This window comes from Miscanthus floridulus, chromosome 8, assembly GCF_019320115.1.
Source record: "Miscanthus floridulus cultivar M001 chromosome 8, ASM1932011v1, whole genome shotgun sequence".
In the NCBI taxonomy this organism is placed as follows: domain Eukaryota; kingdom Viridiplantae; phylum Streptophyta; class Magnoliopsida; order Poales; family Poaceae; genus Miscanthus; species Miscanthus floridulus.
In genome coordinates this window covers 155850985-155868268 of record NC_089587.1, presented here as the reverse complement: position 1 = coordinate 155868268, position 17284 = coordinate 155850985, and the positions used below count along the sequence as shown (strand labels likewise).

The 17284-nt window shown below is 43.6% G+C and overlaps 1 protein-coding gene across 1 annotated transcript; it reads left to right on the top strand.

Annotated features, from left to right (window-relative positions):
- Nucleotides 1-1677: 1677 nt before the first annotated feature.
- LOC136470051 (uncharacterized) lies at nt 1678-2043 on the top strand. The gene has a single exon (XM_066468024.1). It carries the CDS (start codon nt 1678-1680, stop codon nt 2041-2043), a length of 366 nt encoding a protein of 121 aa, XP_066324121.1.
- The last annotated feature ends 15241 nt before the right edge of the window (nt 2044-17284 follow it).

Genomic DNA, 17284 nt, shown 5'->3' with positions numbered 1-17284 from the left:
ATACTGTTCTAATAGAAGTTTATTTGTATGCATGTAATGATTGGATTGGATGCTTGATTGGTGAATTGAAACACGTTTAGAGGGTGATCAGTTCGAGGTGACTAAGGATCAGCAAGTAGACCAGTAGTACCAAGAGGAAGACTTTGAGGAAGGCAAGTGTAGCAAAGGCCCCTTGTACCTATGAACTCTACAATTCATTTACATGCATGTGTTTAAATTTGAAGTACCCATAAGGACTTTACCTAGATTACTACCTGTACCACATATCCTTGATACCTATGGTTTGGGATGCATTTTGGATAGATCCTGCAGCGCTCAACATAAATAATTGTTAAACATGACTAAAGGTATTATGCAATGTGTTAAAATGGAGCTTTTTAACAACAATTAGGAGGCTAGAGTACAGGGTTGAGTGCTCTAGTGCCTCTCCATAAGGACTTAATCCTAAAGCGGCCACCTAGGAGGTTTCGTACAACCCTGAGTGTCATATGGCTCTGACTTTAACCTATTAACTAGATTGTACTAGCTCATCTGTAGCTTTCCGTAAGGGCAAGAGGGGGCACTAGTTGGTATGTTTCTTTTCCTACTAGGGTGTGTACCATGCCACGACCATGAGTGTCACTCCTAGAGGTGGGCCACATATGGCTAGACGGCTAAAACCTTAGTAGCTATGACTTGTTAGTGCGACTAGCGAAGGGTTACATAGTGAAACCCTGCCACACTTCCTAGGTAGAGGTGTTGTGGGCTTTGCAAACCCTAGCCTTGGGAATCATGGCTCGGTGGGTAAAGTTGTACAATTTCTGCAGAAATATTTAACCTGTTATAATAGTCGTGCTCATGGATATGAGCGATCTAGATCCTTCATGATTAGTGGTTACTATGGATGGTTGGGAAAATGGATATAATCTTGATTGTTCACTATTACTAATTGGGTTGGGATTATTCACTAAAGTAGTGATTCAGGATGCTAAAATGTGAACAACTAAAATTGTGAACCACAGTCGAACCATGTCTAGCCTTTGAGCCTCATAGATCCCTTTGATATACTTGCTAAGCATGGTGAGCTTACACTTGTTTTTACATTCAATGAAAATCCCAGATGGGTAACAGATAACACTTATGAAGAGTTTCTAGAGGATGTCCAGGACTACTAGATTGATGTTCACCAGTTGGAGTCCCTATGGTAGTTTGGGCTTAGATTTCTACTTTGTGTAATAATGTTGCCAATGAGCAAGACTATGTGATAATAGTATGATGAGATATGTGATGTAATAAAGTACTTTACTTTGATATTATTACAATTTGTTGGTATATGTGTGTTTGGGCATCCTGGGCGCACAATATGAGTACTTAATTTTGCTATGCAAAATTGGGTGCGATAAATTGGTATTAGAGCTATAACTGACAGTAGGACGTTTAACCTAGTTAGAAATGGATGTTTTAGGATCACATTATCTTTATTTTTCTACCTTTAATTTGTTATAAATTTTTTTTCTTATATTCTAGCTTTTATCTGTTGTAAAAATTATCTTATTCTAATACTTAACCTTTTCAATCTTATAGATGGCTAGCACCAAGCTGACACCCCACAAGCGTACCATTATGATGCCAACAAGGAGGACGAGGTTCATGCTTGGCAAGCATGTTCCTACACACTTGGTGGAGGCTCTAAGGAGCATGGAGGAGGAACTGCATGAGGAGGTGCCCATAGAGGAACCTCTGAAGGACCAGATGGAGGATGAACCCATGGATGAAGAGATCGAAGAGGGTCCCATGTATGGGGAGCCCATAGAGATAGAAGAATCTGAGGAAGAGCCATTGGAGGGAGATGAACAGGGGGGTCAGGATGGAGCTGGTGACCCTGATGATGGTGATGATTCTGACAACTCTGATTCTAAGGATGGGGGTAATGATGGAGATGATAATGGAGATGATGGTGGTGATGGTGATAGAGACAGAGGAGATGGTGGAAAAAAGGGTGATGATTACCATGATGCACTGCTGGCTCAGGGGTGGATCATAGAGATCCACTATGATTTGTAGGGAGATGCCTACTACCACCCCAAGCTTCTCTCACTTGTACGTCGCTACCACACCAGATGCACCGTGCAGTACAGGACGGAGCATTGGACCCACCCTGACTACACCGGCTTTTGGGAGATAGAGGTGTACATCCATGAAGAGAGTTGGGTGCACTACATCCACCGTGCTATCACTACATGGCTCACACATGCAGCCGCCATCAAGGATGCTGCTCGATAGGCATTGGTGGTCAATTGCGATCGCCACTTCGACGACATCAAATGGGAGGAGGACCTTTATCTTCCCCGCTGTCGGAGCAGCCAATCCACCTGCAATATCGCCGCACCACTTGGGGAGGAGAACCATAGGCTTAGGCCTACCCTGATGAGCTTGGCCTAGACCAACACTGACTTGGATTAATCCTTGGATGAGCTAGATGTCATGGGGAAGGCATACCTGCAGCTTGCCCAGGAGAATGCTACATTGAAGCAGCATCAAGCAGGTCCTGATGTGGAAGCGCCAGGTATTCCTGCTCAATCACCCACAAAGAATAGAGGAGGCTTTGGAGACCCCAACACTAGCACCAACATCGACCCATAGGAGGATTTCCCAAAATATGTAATAAACATGCATAGATGTGCGAGAGAGTGTTTAGTTTCTTTTCTTTCTAATGGTTGAACAATTGATACTTGAGTGGTTGGAAGGTTGTCATGATGAGCAATGTTTGATTTGGATTTTTGTCATGATTGTGATGACTTGTGGGCATGTCCACAGTCATTTAGTTTAAGATTAAGGCTTACAGATGATATGAATAAATAGTTGGGTTTCTTTTTATCTTGATGCCCATTCTATATCATTCTGAGCAGTCCAACTTTATCAGTTCATATCCCATGTTCTAAATGTCCAATGGTCATGAAAATTCTATGGAGATAAGTAGACTTTTACATCTTTCTTTTGGCTCTAGAATCACCTCAATACATATTATGAACTGTGAGATACAGCTGTTGTAAGTTGATGTTTCTGTGCTGTCAGAATTCTGGAGCAGTACTGCTTGTCGTCTATTTTTGACTGATTAAACGTCAGAATCTGAAAATCTGTCCTAAATGAAAGTTGTAGAGAATTTCATAAGATTTTCAGAAAGATAAAATTCGCATTCAGATGATAAACAGAGAGTGATATATGCTCGTTTTACTGCACTGCTATTTTCCAAGTCGTCGGAAAGTTCAGAACAATTATCTTCTTGTATACCTAATATATATCTCTTGTCTTGATCTTGTGATACTTATTCTCAATAGGCCATTACCTCTTAAAGGTTATATATTTTGGACATATGAGACTTATATAATGTATATACAGATGGTGAACACCAGGAGGAACAACTAGGGAGGCGAGGACTTGTCGCCGCCACCCCCAATCACTATGGAGCAACTGATGATGATGCAAACTCAGTTGTTGCAGCAGATGGCTTAGGTTATGCAAAATAATGCGAATGGGAATGCACCCCCTCAAGTCAGAGACAAAAGGGGAGAGTTTCTAAAGGGACATCCGCCTGTCTTCAAGCATTCCACTGACCCACTCCAAGCTGATGATTGGCTGCGTGCAATTGAGAGGCAACTTGAGATTGCACAGTGTGATGACAAAGAGAAGGTTTTATATGCTTCTAGATAGCTACAAGGGGATGCACTTGACTAGTGGGACTCTTTCCACTTTGGTCGTACTAAAGCTAATCCCATCACTTGGCAAGAGTTTCACAATGCCTTCCGCTCTCATCATGTGCCTACTAGGTTGATGAAGCTGAAGAAGAAGGAATTCTTAGCTCTCAAGCAGGGGGGCATGTCTATTGCGGAATATCATGACAAGTTCATACAATTGTCATGGTATGCACCTACGGAGGTGGAACATGATGAGAAGAGGCAGGAGCTGTTCATGGAAGGTCTGAATGATGGTCTCTAGTACCAACTGTTGTCCCATACCTTTGCTAGTTTATAGTAGCTAGTGGACAAGGCCTTGGTTATTGAGAACAAGCACCATCAAATGGAGGACAAGAAGAGGAAGTTCTAGGGACAACAATCTGGGAGCAACTCTCGCTTCCATACCAAATCTCAATAGACTCAACCACAATAGTGCTATCAGGGTCAGTCTAGTCTGATCAACAGCAACCAGCAACCACAGTGTGCACAGTAGTAGCAGCAACAGTATAAGGCACTAGTCCAGTGCCAGCAGCAAGCTAATAATGTTCTTGTGAAGACCAATGTTCCCAATGCTCCACAAAAGAATGGCACACCAAAGGCGCCAAATGCAGTCAATGACAACAGATGCTTCAACTGTGGAGAACCAGGACACTGCTCCAACAGATACCCCAAGAAGGCGCCTAATATGTAGCAGAACTATGTCTGGGGAAAGGTCAATCATGTGACCACTGAAACAACTCAGGAGGCACCTGATGTTGTGATCGGTACATTTCCAGTCAACTCAAACTCAGCTACAGTTCTTTTCGATTTTGGTGCTTCGCATTGCTTTATAGCATATACTTTCATAAAGAAGCATGGTATTCCCGTATGTGTTATGAAGAAACCCATGTTAGTAAACAAACCTGGAGGGGAAATGAAAGCAAATTGGATATGCTTAGCTGCTAGTCTCATCATAAGGGGGTAGAATTTCAAGCCAACCTTGTAGTCATAGACTCATCTGGAATTGATGTTATCTTGGGTATGGATTGGTTGAGGTCCAAGAAGGCAGTTATAAATTGTGGGAACAATTCCATGAATCTAACCACTCTATCTGGAGAGAAAGTTGAGTATGTGGCAACACAGTCAGCCTCGAAAATCTGTCAGGTTAATCAATTGGAGGGCACAACCATAGAGGATATATGGATAGTAAATGAGTATCCAAATGTCTTCCCTAAGGAGTTACCAGGTATGCCACCTGAATGAGATATTGAGTTTATAATTGAACTTTTACCTGGAACTACACCCATAGCTAAGAGACCTTATAGAATGGGAGTGAATAAATTAGCAAAACTTAAGAAACAAATAAGGGAACTATTAGATAAGGGTTATGTCCAACCTCGTTCTTCACCTTGGGGTGCACCAGTATTGTTTGTAGAGAAGAAAGATGGTACGTAAAGAATGTGCATAGATTACAGATCACTTAATGAGGTCACAATTAAGAACAAGTATCCACTACCTAGAATCAATGACCTATTTGACCAGTTGAAGGGAGCTTGTGTATTTTCCAAGATTGACCTCCGATCTAGATACCATCAGTTGAGAATAAGATGTTCGGACATTCCCAAAACCACTTTTGTGACCTGATATGGATTATATGAGTTCACAGTCATGTCCTTTGGTCTAACAAATGCACCTGCTAACTTCACATATTTGATGAACAAAGTATTCATGGAGTACCTTGACAAGTTTGTTGTTGTGTTCATTGATGATATATTAGTCTACTCTAAGAATGAAGAGGAACATGAGGGACTTTTGAGGCTAGTATTGCAGAAGCTTAGAGAACATCAACTCTATGCTAAGTTTAGCAAATGTGAGTTCTAGTTAAAAGAAGTATCTTTCCTTGGTCACATAATCTCTAATGGAGGAGTAGCAATAGATCCTATGAAGGTTAGAGATGTGTTGAGTTGGAAGCCACCTTAGGATGTTAGTGAGATTTGGAGTTTCCTTAGTATGGCCGGGTACTATAGGAGATTCATTGAGAGATTCTCTTAATTAGCAAAACCCATGACTGCTCTGTTAGAGAAGAATGCCAAATTCATATGGTCTAAGCAATGTCAGGATATTTTTGAGGAGTTGAAAAAGAGATTGACTTCTGCCCTAGTGCTTGTCTTACCTAATCTTAACAAAAGCTTCTCTATCTGTTATGATGCCTCACGGCATGGTCTAGGCTGCATTCTTATGCAAGAGGGTAGAGTTGTTGCCTACGCATCCAGGCAACTGAGAAAACATGAGTTAAATTATCGACTCATGATCTAGAGTTAGCAGCGGTGGTACATGCTCTCAGGATTTGGAGGCATTACCTAATTGGTCATAAGTGTGAGATTTATATGGATCATAAGTGTTTGAAGTATATATTCACACAGTCAGATCTGAATTTGAGGCAGCGCAGATGGCTAGAGTGAATCAAGCATTATGATTTGGAGATACACTGTCATCCGAGAAAAGCTAACGTTGTAGCAGATGCTTTGAGTAGGAGGAATTATGTGAACATGGCCTATACAACTCAATTACCTAAAGAGTTGTGTGAGGAGTTTGAATACCTGAATTTGGGTATTGTGGCTAACACTATGGAGCTAGAGGTGGAACCTACTTTAGAATAAGTGATTCATAAGGGACAATTGAATGATGTGAAGATCAAAGATATTGCTAATTGTATAGTGATTAGTAAAGCCCTAGGATTTCACATGGATGATCAAGGAACAATATGGTTTGGTAAAAGGATTTGTGTGCTAGAAGTGAAGTCTATTAGAGAGTCTATTTTGAGGGAAGCTCATGACTCAGCCTATTCTATAATACTAGGGAGTACTAAAATGTATCTTGATCTTAAGGAGAGATATTGGTGGTATGAACTAAAAAGAGATGTAGCTGAACATGTGGCCATATGTGATACATGCCAGAGGGTAAAGGCAGAGCATCAGAGGCCAGTAGGTTTACTTCAACCTATGAAAATACCCGAGTGGACATGGGAAGAAGTTGGGATGGATTTCATAGTGGGATTACCCCATACACAGAGGGGATATGGCTCTATCTAGGTAATTGTAGACCGTCTGACAAAAGTAGCGCATTTCATTCCTATCAAGACAACTTATTCTGGTGCAAAGTTGGCAGAGCTATACATGGAAAGGATTGTATGTTTACATGGAGTACCAAAGAAGATTGTTTGAGATAGGGGTACATAGTTCACATCTCATTTTTGATAGAAGTTGCATGAGTCCATGGATATGAAGTTGAACTTTAGCTCAGCTTCTCATCCTCAAACAGATGGGCAGACCAAGAGAACAAATCAAATTTTATAGGATATGTTGAGAGCTTGTGCTCTACAGTATGGGACAAGTTGGGATAAGAGTTTGCCCTATGCTAAATTCTTTTATAATAATAGCTACCAGGAAAGTCTTAAGATGGCACCATGTTACATCCAATTTCATAAAACAAAACCAAATGCACATCACATGCATGCCAGGATCTATTTATTCATACATGCGATGACAAAATGATACATTGCAATGTTTATTACAAAAGCGATTACATATATAAAAAATGACCAGAGGGTCTAAACACAAAATTACATCAGAGTTCCAGTAGAGCAGGGTCTCCATCCCTTCAGGCAGCTAATCGGGGGTACACCAGCCTAGCATTGGCGCCATCTTTAGGAAACACCATCTTCTAGTTCAAACCACTGGGTGGGGTAGCAAAGGGGACAAAGAGAAGGGTGAGCACATCGAAATGTACTCCGCAAGTGTAGGAAAGTATGACATGTGGGCTAACACAAGGAAAGGCTAATAGGGTTTAACATAAGCCCTTAAGCAACACACCTATTACCTTAAACCTTAAGCACCTATTTAACTAGGTGAGATCTTCCTTCACCTCGGAGAACCACTGTAACCAACACTCGAATCCCATCTAAGCACCACACCTAGATCCCATCCAAGCAAACCAACACTTAGATCCCATCCAAGCCTCCCAACTAAACCAGAGCCATCTAATCAAGAAGAAGTCTAGGCTGCTCTTGACCATGAGTACGATAGATATATTAGTTTTACACTCTACAGAGGTTGCACACTTTCACCATGAGTCATGTTTCCCCATCATGCTTCACACTACCTAGGTGCTTAGTGGGGTCACACTACAAGGCCTTTACAAAGTCCCTCCAAGTCTATTTTATACCTTCACTAAGGTTTCTAACCGCTAACAGTGGGTACCAACACCACTACAGAAGCCCCCTCTTGTACCACACAAACTGACCCGATGTAGCATAACTTGGAGGATACTAATTACTTGGCCAGGGCCAGAGCCATATAGCCCTCGAGGTTGCACTGTTAAGCCTGGTTATTTGTCCATGAACCGGTCCTTAGAATCCAAGCAAAACGAGCACAATCCATTCCATCAATTCCAACAATCCACCAAAAAACATTTACCCAAAATCTAGCACACACCTCCACCAAAACCAACCATCCTGCTAGATTCCTATTCACCATGTTGCTATAAACATTACCAACCCAAGTTGCATAAATCATTAATCAATATTAAATGATAACCTTCCAACCCAAGACTACAAGCTAAGCAAGATAGCTACCCAACCAACTCAGGATACAACGATGATAACATCAAGTTCTGGTAAACCCTAACATAGGATTCAAATTATGACTCAGCATGCAACTAATGGTCTAACTAAACTAACTCAAATCAAAACAAAAGTAGGAGCAAGTATGGTCAAGGACACTTGCCTTAGGCTTAGAAATGCATAATAACTCGAACTCTAGGTCTTTGGGATCCACCAATGACTTCTCTTCTATCATGGCAAACTTTGGGCGCATAGACATACAAGCAAACATATACAAATAAATAAAAGCAGTACACCAAACATGATAAACAACTTATGAAAAGGTTACTTACGAGTAGGTCTTGTTTCAACGATCGTGTGAGCGCAAGAACTATTGAAAACGGAGATCGGACGGAAAAGATACAGACTCCGAAAGATTTATCGGGAGGAGGGGCATTTTCAGGTATTTCACTTGAAAATCGCTGAAATAAATAAAATGATTAGTATTGGCAGGATTAAACAATGATGGGAATACATATTGGAAAGATGAAACTGAAGGAATTGAATTCGGATATCATACGGATGAATAATAGATGAAAAGGATGGAAGTTAAATGAATTAGGGACCTATCTGTGATTTTAGAAAATAAATAATCGCAAAATAGTCCTTCTTCCTCTTGATCGAAATCGCTATAGTAGAGTTACGGGTGACTGTTCATGCGGGCACTACGCAGGGGAAAGCAAGGCTGGCTTGGCCATGGGAGAACAAGGGCAGGGGCTGGGTGCAGGGCGTGTGGCCACCAGGGTAGAGAGGGGAGCTGAGGGGCCAGCAGGAGGCTAGGCGGCTTGGCTGCCTGCGAACAGCAACTATATAGTAGCAGCAGCGGCCAACAATGGAGATGCTCGTCGGAGAAATAAAAGAAAGGATGGGAACGTGTCAAACAATGATGGATTCATGCAATAGGATATACCACGGTGTAGAGAATGAAGGGATCTACCTTTGGGTGGTCTCGAAATTTGCAGGGGACGCCAGAGTTGGCCGAAAAAGCTCGCCGGAAAAGTTCGCTGTCGCAAATTCGACGACAGATGTAGGGCAAACGGATTGGCGGCTCATGAAACCGATTGTACTTTTGGAATGAGGGCATCGAGCAGAACACTGGCATGTCTTTATAGGTAGGGTTTGGGTCAGTGGAAAAATTAGGGTTTTGGGATTATTTTAATTTCATGAATTAAAATAATTCTAGAAAATCCAGAATTGCTTTTTAAGCCATGAAAAATAGCCCGGAGCTCAGAAAAATCCTTGAAAAAATCCTGAAGATAGATTGAAGGATGAGGAACACAACTAAAGTTGTTTGAGCTCATGAAAAGATTGTTGCAAAGATCAAGGAAAAATATTAATCCCAAGGAAAAAGAAATTTAATTCTAGAAAAGGTCGAAAAAAATTACAGGAGAGAAAGAAACGTCACTCTATCATATTTCACAACCATTTGCAGTCATAAACACCAAATGCAACCGGTATGAATGCAACACCCTTCACATTATATTACAAAAGTTATTTAAAAATCAATATTTTTCACATTATAAATTGCAAAAACCCTAATTAAATCTTGGAAACTTTAGAAAATGATAAAGGCATTAATTTTATTCAGTGAAAACTATTCACAACCCAAAATTGAATTTTTGGGGTGTGACACACCATTTGAAGTGTCTTCTTTCTCCCTTTCCAGCCCAACTCTAGAGCCAGCCCGGCCCCTTCCCGCGTCAGAACTAGCCTTGGCCTGCTAGTGGCCTAGCCCCGCACCTACCCTCCTTTCCCTCATTCACGCACATGGCCTAGTCACACGGCCTACTCCGGTGCCCTTCCTTCGATCACACACGTGCGCGCCTAGAGCCCACCATAGCGGCCTAGCTTGGCGCGCTGCTCAGCCTAGGCAGAGGTCTGCCCCGCGCTCACATCACGTGTTGCCTCTCCATCCTCTTTTTCTAGCAACCGAGACCCGCTCGTCAGCCACCCGCCTCACCTTCCTTCTTTGTCTTGGTGATGGTGTTGCCATCTACGGTAGCTCACCGCTACGACAGCGCCAGCATGGATGGGATTCAAAATCCCATGATTCATAGCTCTGCCATGCCGCTTCCCATCTCTACCACGCCGCTCACCTACAAAATCCCAAGCTGAGCCCCTCCCTCTCTCCCTTTTCCCCATCCACGCTTGAGCTCACACTGCCACCGTAATCCATGTCGCACCCAATTTTGCATAGCAAAATCAAGTACTCATATATGTGCGCCTAGGATGTCCAAACACACATATACCATCAAATTGTACTAATATCAAAGTAAAGTACTTTATTATATCACATATCTCATCATACTATTATCACATAGTCTTGCTCATTGGCAACATTATTACACAAAATGGAAAGCTAAGCCCAAACTACCACAGGGACTCCAACTAGTGAACATCAATCTAGTAGTCCTAGACATCCTCTAGAAATTCTTCATATGTGTTATATGTTACCCATCTAGGATTTTCATTGAATGTAAAACAAGTGTAAGCTCACCATGCTTACCAAGTATATCAAAGGGATATATGAGGTTCAAAGGCTAGACACGGTTTGACTATAGTTCAAAATTTTAGTTGTTCAAGTATTAGCATCCTGAATCACTACTTTAATGAATAATCCCAACCCAAGTGGTAATAGTGAATAATCAAGATTATATCAATTTCCCAACCATCCATAGTATCCACTAATCATGAAGGATCTAGATTGCTCATATCCATGAGCAAGGCTGTTATAACAGGTTAAATATTTCTATAGAAATTATACAACTTTACCCACCGAGCCATGATTCCCAATGTCGGGGTTTGTAAAGCCAACAACACCTCTACCTAGGAAGTGTGGCAGGGTTTCACTACGTAACCCTTCGCTAGTCGCACTAACAAGTCATAGCTGCTAAGGTTTCAGCCGTCGAGCCATATGTGGCACTCCTCTTGGAGTGGCACTCGTGGTCGCGGCACCGTACACACCCTAGCAAGAAAAGAAACATACCAACTAGTACCCCAATCTTGCCCTTGTGGAGAACTATAGATGAGCTAGTACAATCTAGTTAAAAGGTTAAAGTCAAAGCCATATGACACTCGAGGTTGTCTGAAACCTCCTGGGTGGCCGCTTCAAGATTAAGTCCTTATGGAGAGGCACTAGTGCACTCAAACCCGTACTCTAGCCCCCTAATTGTTGCTAAAAAGCTCCATTTTAATACATTGCATAATACCTTTAGTCATGTTTAACAATTATTTATGTTGAGCACTGCAGCATCTATCCAAAATGCATCCCAAACCATAGGTATCAAGGATATGTGGTACACGTAGTAATCTAGGTAAAGTCCTTAAAGGTAATTCAAATTTAGACACATGCATGTATATGAATTGTAGAGTTCATAGGTATAAGGGGCCTTTGCTACACTTGCCTTCCTCAAAGTCCTCCTCTTGGTATTTGCTGGTCTCCCTGTTGATCCTCAGTCACCTCGAACTGATCACCCTCTAAACGTGTTCTAGTTCACCAATCAAGCATCCAATCCTATCATTACATGCATACAAATAGACTTCTATTAGAACAGTGCACCAAACACTAAAAACATAGGCTAAAAAGCTTATAAAACTATTCTACATACTACTACGAACACGTGAGCAAAAGAATCACTCAAATCAGACTTAAAACGCAAAAGTTATGCATAAAACAAGTTTCAATGGCATTTTTGTAAATAAACTAAACTCAAATTTGAATTTAAACTAATAAAATCTAAATTTAAATGAGTTATGGATGGCGTGCACCATTTTCTAAAACTATAGGGGCTAAAATGAATAAAAATAGGACTAAAAAGAAATTCCTTTGAACTATACTGGACTACGGGTTGATTCGCTAAAAACCTGAGGGCTAAACTACAAAAGTGTCCGGCTGACTACTGGTTGACCCACGTGGCTGCTGACTAGATGCCACATGGCAATGCATGAGTGGTGTGGTGCACCATGTGTGTGCATGAACGGGTGACATGGATGCTGTGGATCAAGTCCACGGCCCACGGTGGACCGATATGACCCCGAAGGGGTATGTTTTAATCATGACCGTTCAAGTGAATCCGATGGCGAGAAATGAACAAGAGAACCACTGCCACCTACATAGTGGCTCCAGCGAGCCTGCCATGGTCGGCGGCTAGTCAAGCTCGGTGGCAGACGCCGGGATGGTGATTCCAGCCACGCCGTTCCAAATGGAAAGCACAGGGATGATGCACGTGATCTCACAAACTCAACAAAATGCAAACCTAGGGTAGGGAACACATCGAGATGAGGTTCCCCATAGTGGTGCCAAGATCAGTGAGATGCAGAGCATGCTAATATGGTGATTCTGTGAACGGAAAGAGAAAATGAATGTGCGAGAACAACGAGGGGTATACCGCGGGTCCAATGCGATGGTTTGTGGCGTTCGGGAAGGCTCTAAAGGACTGGGTCGATGGCGGTGGTGAGCTGGAGAGAGAACATGTTCATGGGTGAGTGAATTCCAAGTGATTCATTACCAAAATGAAGAAATGAGGGCACCTATGGTTTCGGTGAGTCTCGGCAAAGCTCATGGGTGCGTCGGCGACTTTGATTGGGCACCGGAGCGGTGGATTGTGGGGTGGTGGTATGAGCTCAGGTGAACAAGAAAAAGGAAGAAAGGGAGGGGCTCGACAGTGGGCTTTATTGGCTAGACGGGCATGCAGAGATGGGAAGTAAGCGTGGCGGGCTACAAATCATGGGATTTTGATTCCCTTCCATGCTGGTGTGGGCGTGGTGGTGAGTTGCCGTAGATGGCGTGCGCCACCGCTGGGACAAAGAAGGAAGGTGAGGCGGGTGGCTGACGAGCGGGTCCTGGTTTCCAAAGAAAGAGGAGGGAGAGACAGTGTGTGATGTGAGCATGGGCAGGCCTCCACCTGGGCTGCGCAGCACGCCAAGCTAGGTCATGTTGGTCGGCTACAGCACGCGCGTGTGTGAGCGAAGGAAGGGTGTCGAAGGAGGCCATGAGAAAGCCGTGTGGTCGGGCCATGAGCGTGAAGGAGGGAAGGGATGGGAGGTGCATTGCTAGGCCACCAGCTAGCCAGGTGTAGGAAGGGAAGGAGGAAAGGGCTGTGCTGGTTCTGTAGTTGGGCTAGAAAGGGAGAAAGAAGAAAGTTTTCCAAGAAAAATCCTTTCCTATTTTCAGATTTTGAAAATTTATCAAATTCTAATGAAATTTGAATTCAACCTCAAACAACCTAGCCCTACATTCAACCAAAAATAGTATGCTTCAGCATGAATGCAACAAACAAGTTTTTAAACCTTATAGTTAATTTTAATTAACCAAAATTTATTACTTGGCCAAAGTTAAAATGCATAGAAAATCCAATAAATGCTCAAATTTAATTACTAGTTTGCAAATGATTTTTTTGGGTGTTACAAACCTACCCCCTTAAGATGAATCTCATCCTCGAGATTTGGGTGATTCAAAAAGATTAGGATAGTCATATTTCAGATCATCCTCTCTTTCCCAGGTTCCGTCATCCACCGAATGCCTGTTCCACTAAACCTTACACATTCTTATAATCCTGCTCCTTGTGATTCTCTCAACCATTTCCAAGATTCTTACTGGATATTCTTTGTATGATAGATCCTCTTGGGTATCCAGTCCATCCAAAGGTAATTGTTCCTCAGGTACACTTAAACATTTCTTAAGCTGCGATACATGGAATACATCATGAACACCTAAGAGTTGTTTTGGTAATTCTAACTGGTAAGCAACTTCTCCTCTCCTGTTGATGGTCTTGAAGGGTCCCACATACCTAGGTGACAACTTTTCCTAGGTATGAAACCTCTTAACTCCTCTCATAGGTGAAACTATGAGATAAACAAAATCACCAATCTCAAACACCAAATCCCTTCTTCTCGTGTCAGCATAGCTTTTCTGTCAAGATTGTGTGACCTTCAAGTTTTGCCTTATTGTTTGTACCTATTTCTCCACCAGTTGCAAAACTTCTGGTCCAAAGACTTGACTTTCCCCTGTTTAATTCCAAAATAGTGGTGTCCCATACTTTCTGCCATACAACACATCAAATGGTGCCATCTGAAGACTTTTCTGGTAGCTATTACTACAAGAGAATTCATCATAGGGTAAACTCTTATCCCAACTTATCCCATACTATAAAGCACAAGCTCTCAATAAATCCTCTAAAATCTAATTTGTTCTCTTGGTCTACTCATCTATCTAAGGATGATAAGCTGAGCTAAAGTTCAACTTCATCTCCATGAATTGATGCAACTTCTGCCAAAAATGAGATGTGAACTGTGTACCCCTATCTGAAACAATCTTCTTCGGTACTCCATGTAAACATACAATCCTTTCCATGTATAGCTCTGCCAACTTCGCACCAGATTAGGTTGTCTTGACAGGAATGAAATGTGCTACTTTTGTTAGATGGTCTACAATTACCCAAATAGAGTCATATCCCCTCTGTGTATGGGGTAATCCCACTATTAAATCCATTCCAACTTCTTCCTATTTCCACTTGGGTATCTTCATAGGTTGAAGTAAACCTACTAGCCTCTGATGCTCTGCCTTTATTCTTTGACACGTATCACATTGTCGGTGCAGAAAGTGACCAACTAGTAAATATATATAGTTTTGCTGTACATTGTGATTGGATGTGGCCTAGCACTCAATGACACAGGATTTATACTGGTTCAGGCAATGTGCCCTACATCCAGTTGGGGTCAGTCGGTGACTTTATTCCTAAGCCCAGGTGCTCGAAGTCTGTAGTGGGGATACAAACAAGAAGGAGAAAGAAGAGGGGTGTATGAGAGGTTCGGTTGGCTCCAACCGGAAGGGTTGCGGTTGGAACTTGGTGGTCCTATGGTTGTAAGGTGTTGATGTTGATCTAGTGAGTCTGAGCTTGAAGAAGTCGACTTGGGTTCACCTTTTTGTGTTTGGAGGGAGCACATCCCCTTTTGTAGAAGAAGGGGATGGCTTTACAAGTGAGAGGGAGAGTGAGTACGGATGTTTCTAAGCCTTGTTGCCCTTGCCGACAGGGATAGGATAATTGTGGGCGCCCACAATACTGTTGATGTCACTGTAGAATGTCAGGTACACGTGGGAGGTTGAGCTGCTTTCTTCAAGACTAGAGGACATCGGTACCTACAAAAAATGATGTCTCACCGACTGGAGGCATGACTTTACCACATTCACCTGGTACGGTGAATTCCAGCGCCCACAATACTATTGATGCCTAGAGGCACATGGGGGGTCTTACCATACAGGTGTTTTGACTGGCGCCTACAATACTGTTTGTGGCAGGGCAGCCATAAAGTATTGTTCCATAGGGTATGGTCCCTGGTGCCATGGTTTGACTTGTCGAGCCCCGTCTTGCCATCCTTCGTACGCCTCTTGGTTCTTTCTGAGTGGGCATCCCTAGTCGGATGGCCCCAGTTGGTTTTGGCACGCTAGTCGGAGAATAGCACTGGGTAGGGTTTTTTATGAACCCCGATCGAAGACACGGGGTCAGAGTCAGAGGTGGTCCGTAGGTTAGGCTTTCCGAGTGGATGTCGTGCAAAGGCAGTCGGGGCCTGATGCTAGCACTATGATTAGAGAGGCCATTCAGAGTTGGCCTGAGCCTGAGCTAGTGCTCCGGTCGGAAAGATGGGCCGAAGGCGGCCAGGGCCTGAACCGAGTGCTCTGGTCTATTGAGTTTAGATTCTTGGGCTGGTCTAGAAGAAGAAAAGGCCATCCTCCTAGGCTGATCCCTAGCATGGAAGCCAGTCCCCAAGGGACCTCGGGTTTATGAACCCAACAGGAGCCCCTGAGCCCCTAGGCGATTCGGACAGAATCATTTGGGGGATTTTTGTCTTGCCAGTGGGTGCATGCGAGCGCACCCGTGGGTGTAGCCCCTGAGCCCCTGGGCGATTCATGTCGAACCGGCTGGGGGGTGCTTCTGAGTTTGTCAATGGGGGATGTTTTTCTGTTTTGTCGGCGAGTGCGCACGAGCGCACCCGCGGGTGTAGCCCCCGAGCCCTAGGCGGTTTGGGCCAAACCAGCTGGGGGTGTTGTCTCAGCAGGTGTGTATGCGTGTTTTTAGTTTGAGACGGAATTTTATTTAACCACAGTGTCATTGCGCGCCATGGGATCAGGTGAGTCAGAGTCATGAATGGACCCGAGCGTCGGTGCGCGCCGTGGGTGGACATAGCTCGGTTTGGTTGTGTCAGAGCTCACTGATCTTTTGGCATCGATGCGCGCCACAAGATCGGGTGAGGCAGAGTTTGCGAATGGACCTAGGCATCAGTGCACGTCGTGGATCGAGAGAGTTAGTTTAATTAGTTTAGGAAGCCATTATGCGAGTTTAGGAGTCGCGGTCCTAGGAGCCATAGCCGGATGTCGCCGATCCTATCGACATGAGTTTAGGAGTCGCGGTCCCAAGGGCCGTAGCCAGATGTCGCCTATCCCATCGATGCGAGTTTAGGAGTCACAGTCCCAAGAGCCATAGCCTGATGTCGCCGATCTAGTTGACGCGAGTTCGAAGTCACGGTCCCTTGGCATTTGAGCCCCTGAGCCCTATCGGGCCTTCACAGGGGTTGGTGTGAGTCGTTTGGCGCTACCCCATCTAGTTCCTCACAACCAGAGGGGCTGAGTTTTGTCGCCTGTCCTGATCGCTCGAGCTCAAAGACTAGCTCGGTGAGCTCACTAACGGGTGTGATCGAGCAGAATCTGGGTCTGTCATTTGTGACCGGGTCAGCATAGCCCTTGTGGCATTCCACTACTCCTTTACTTGTAGCCCAGTAGATGCCTAGGTCATTCTGGGGACCGACCCGGGTGGCCTAATGGCCTCCCCTCGATGGAGATTTTGTGGGCTTGGCAAGAGGTTCGGGATCAAACAAGAAGGTTGAGATGACCCAGTTTGCTAGACCGGGCAAAGGCCGCATGGTGCTCTTCTATGGT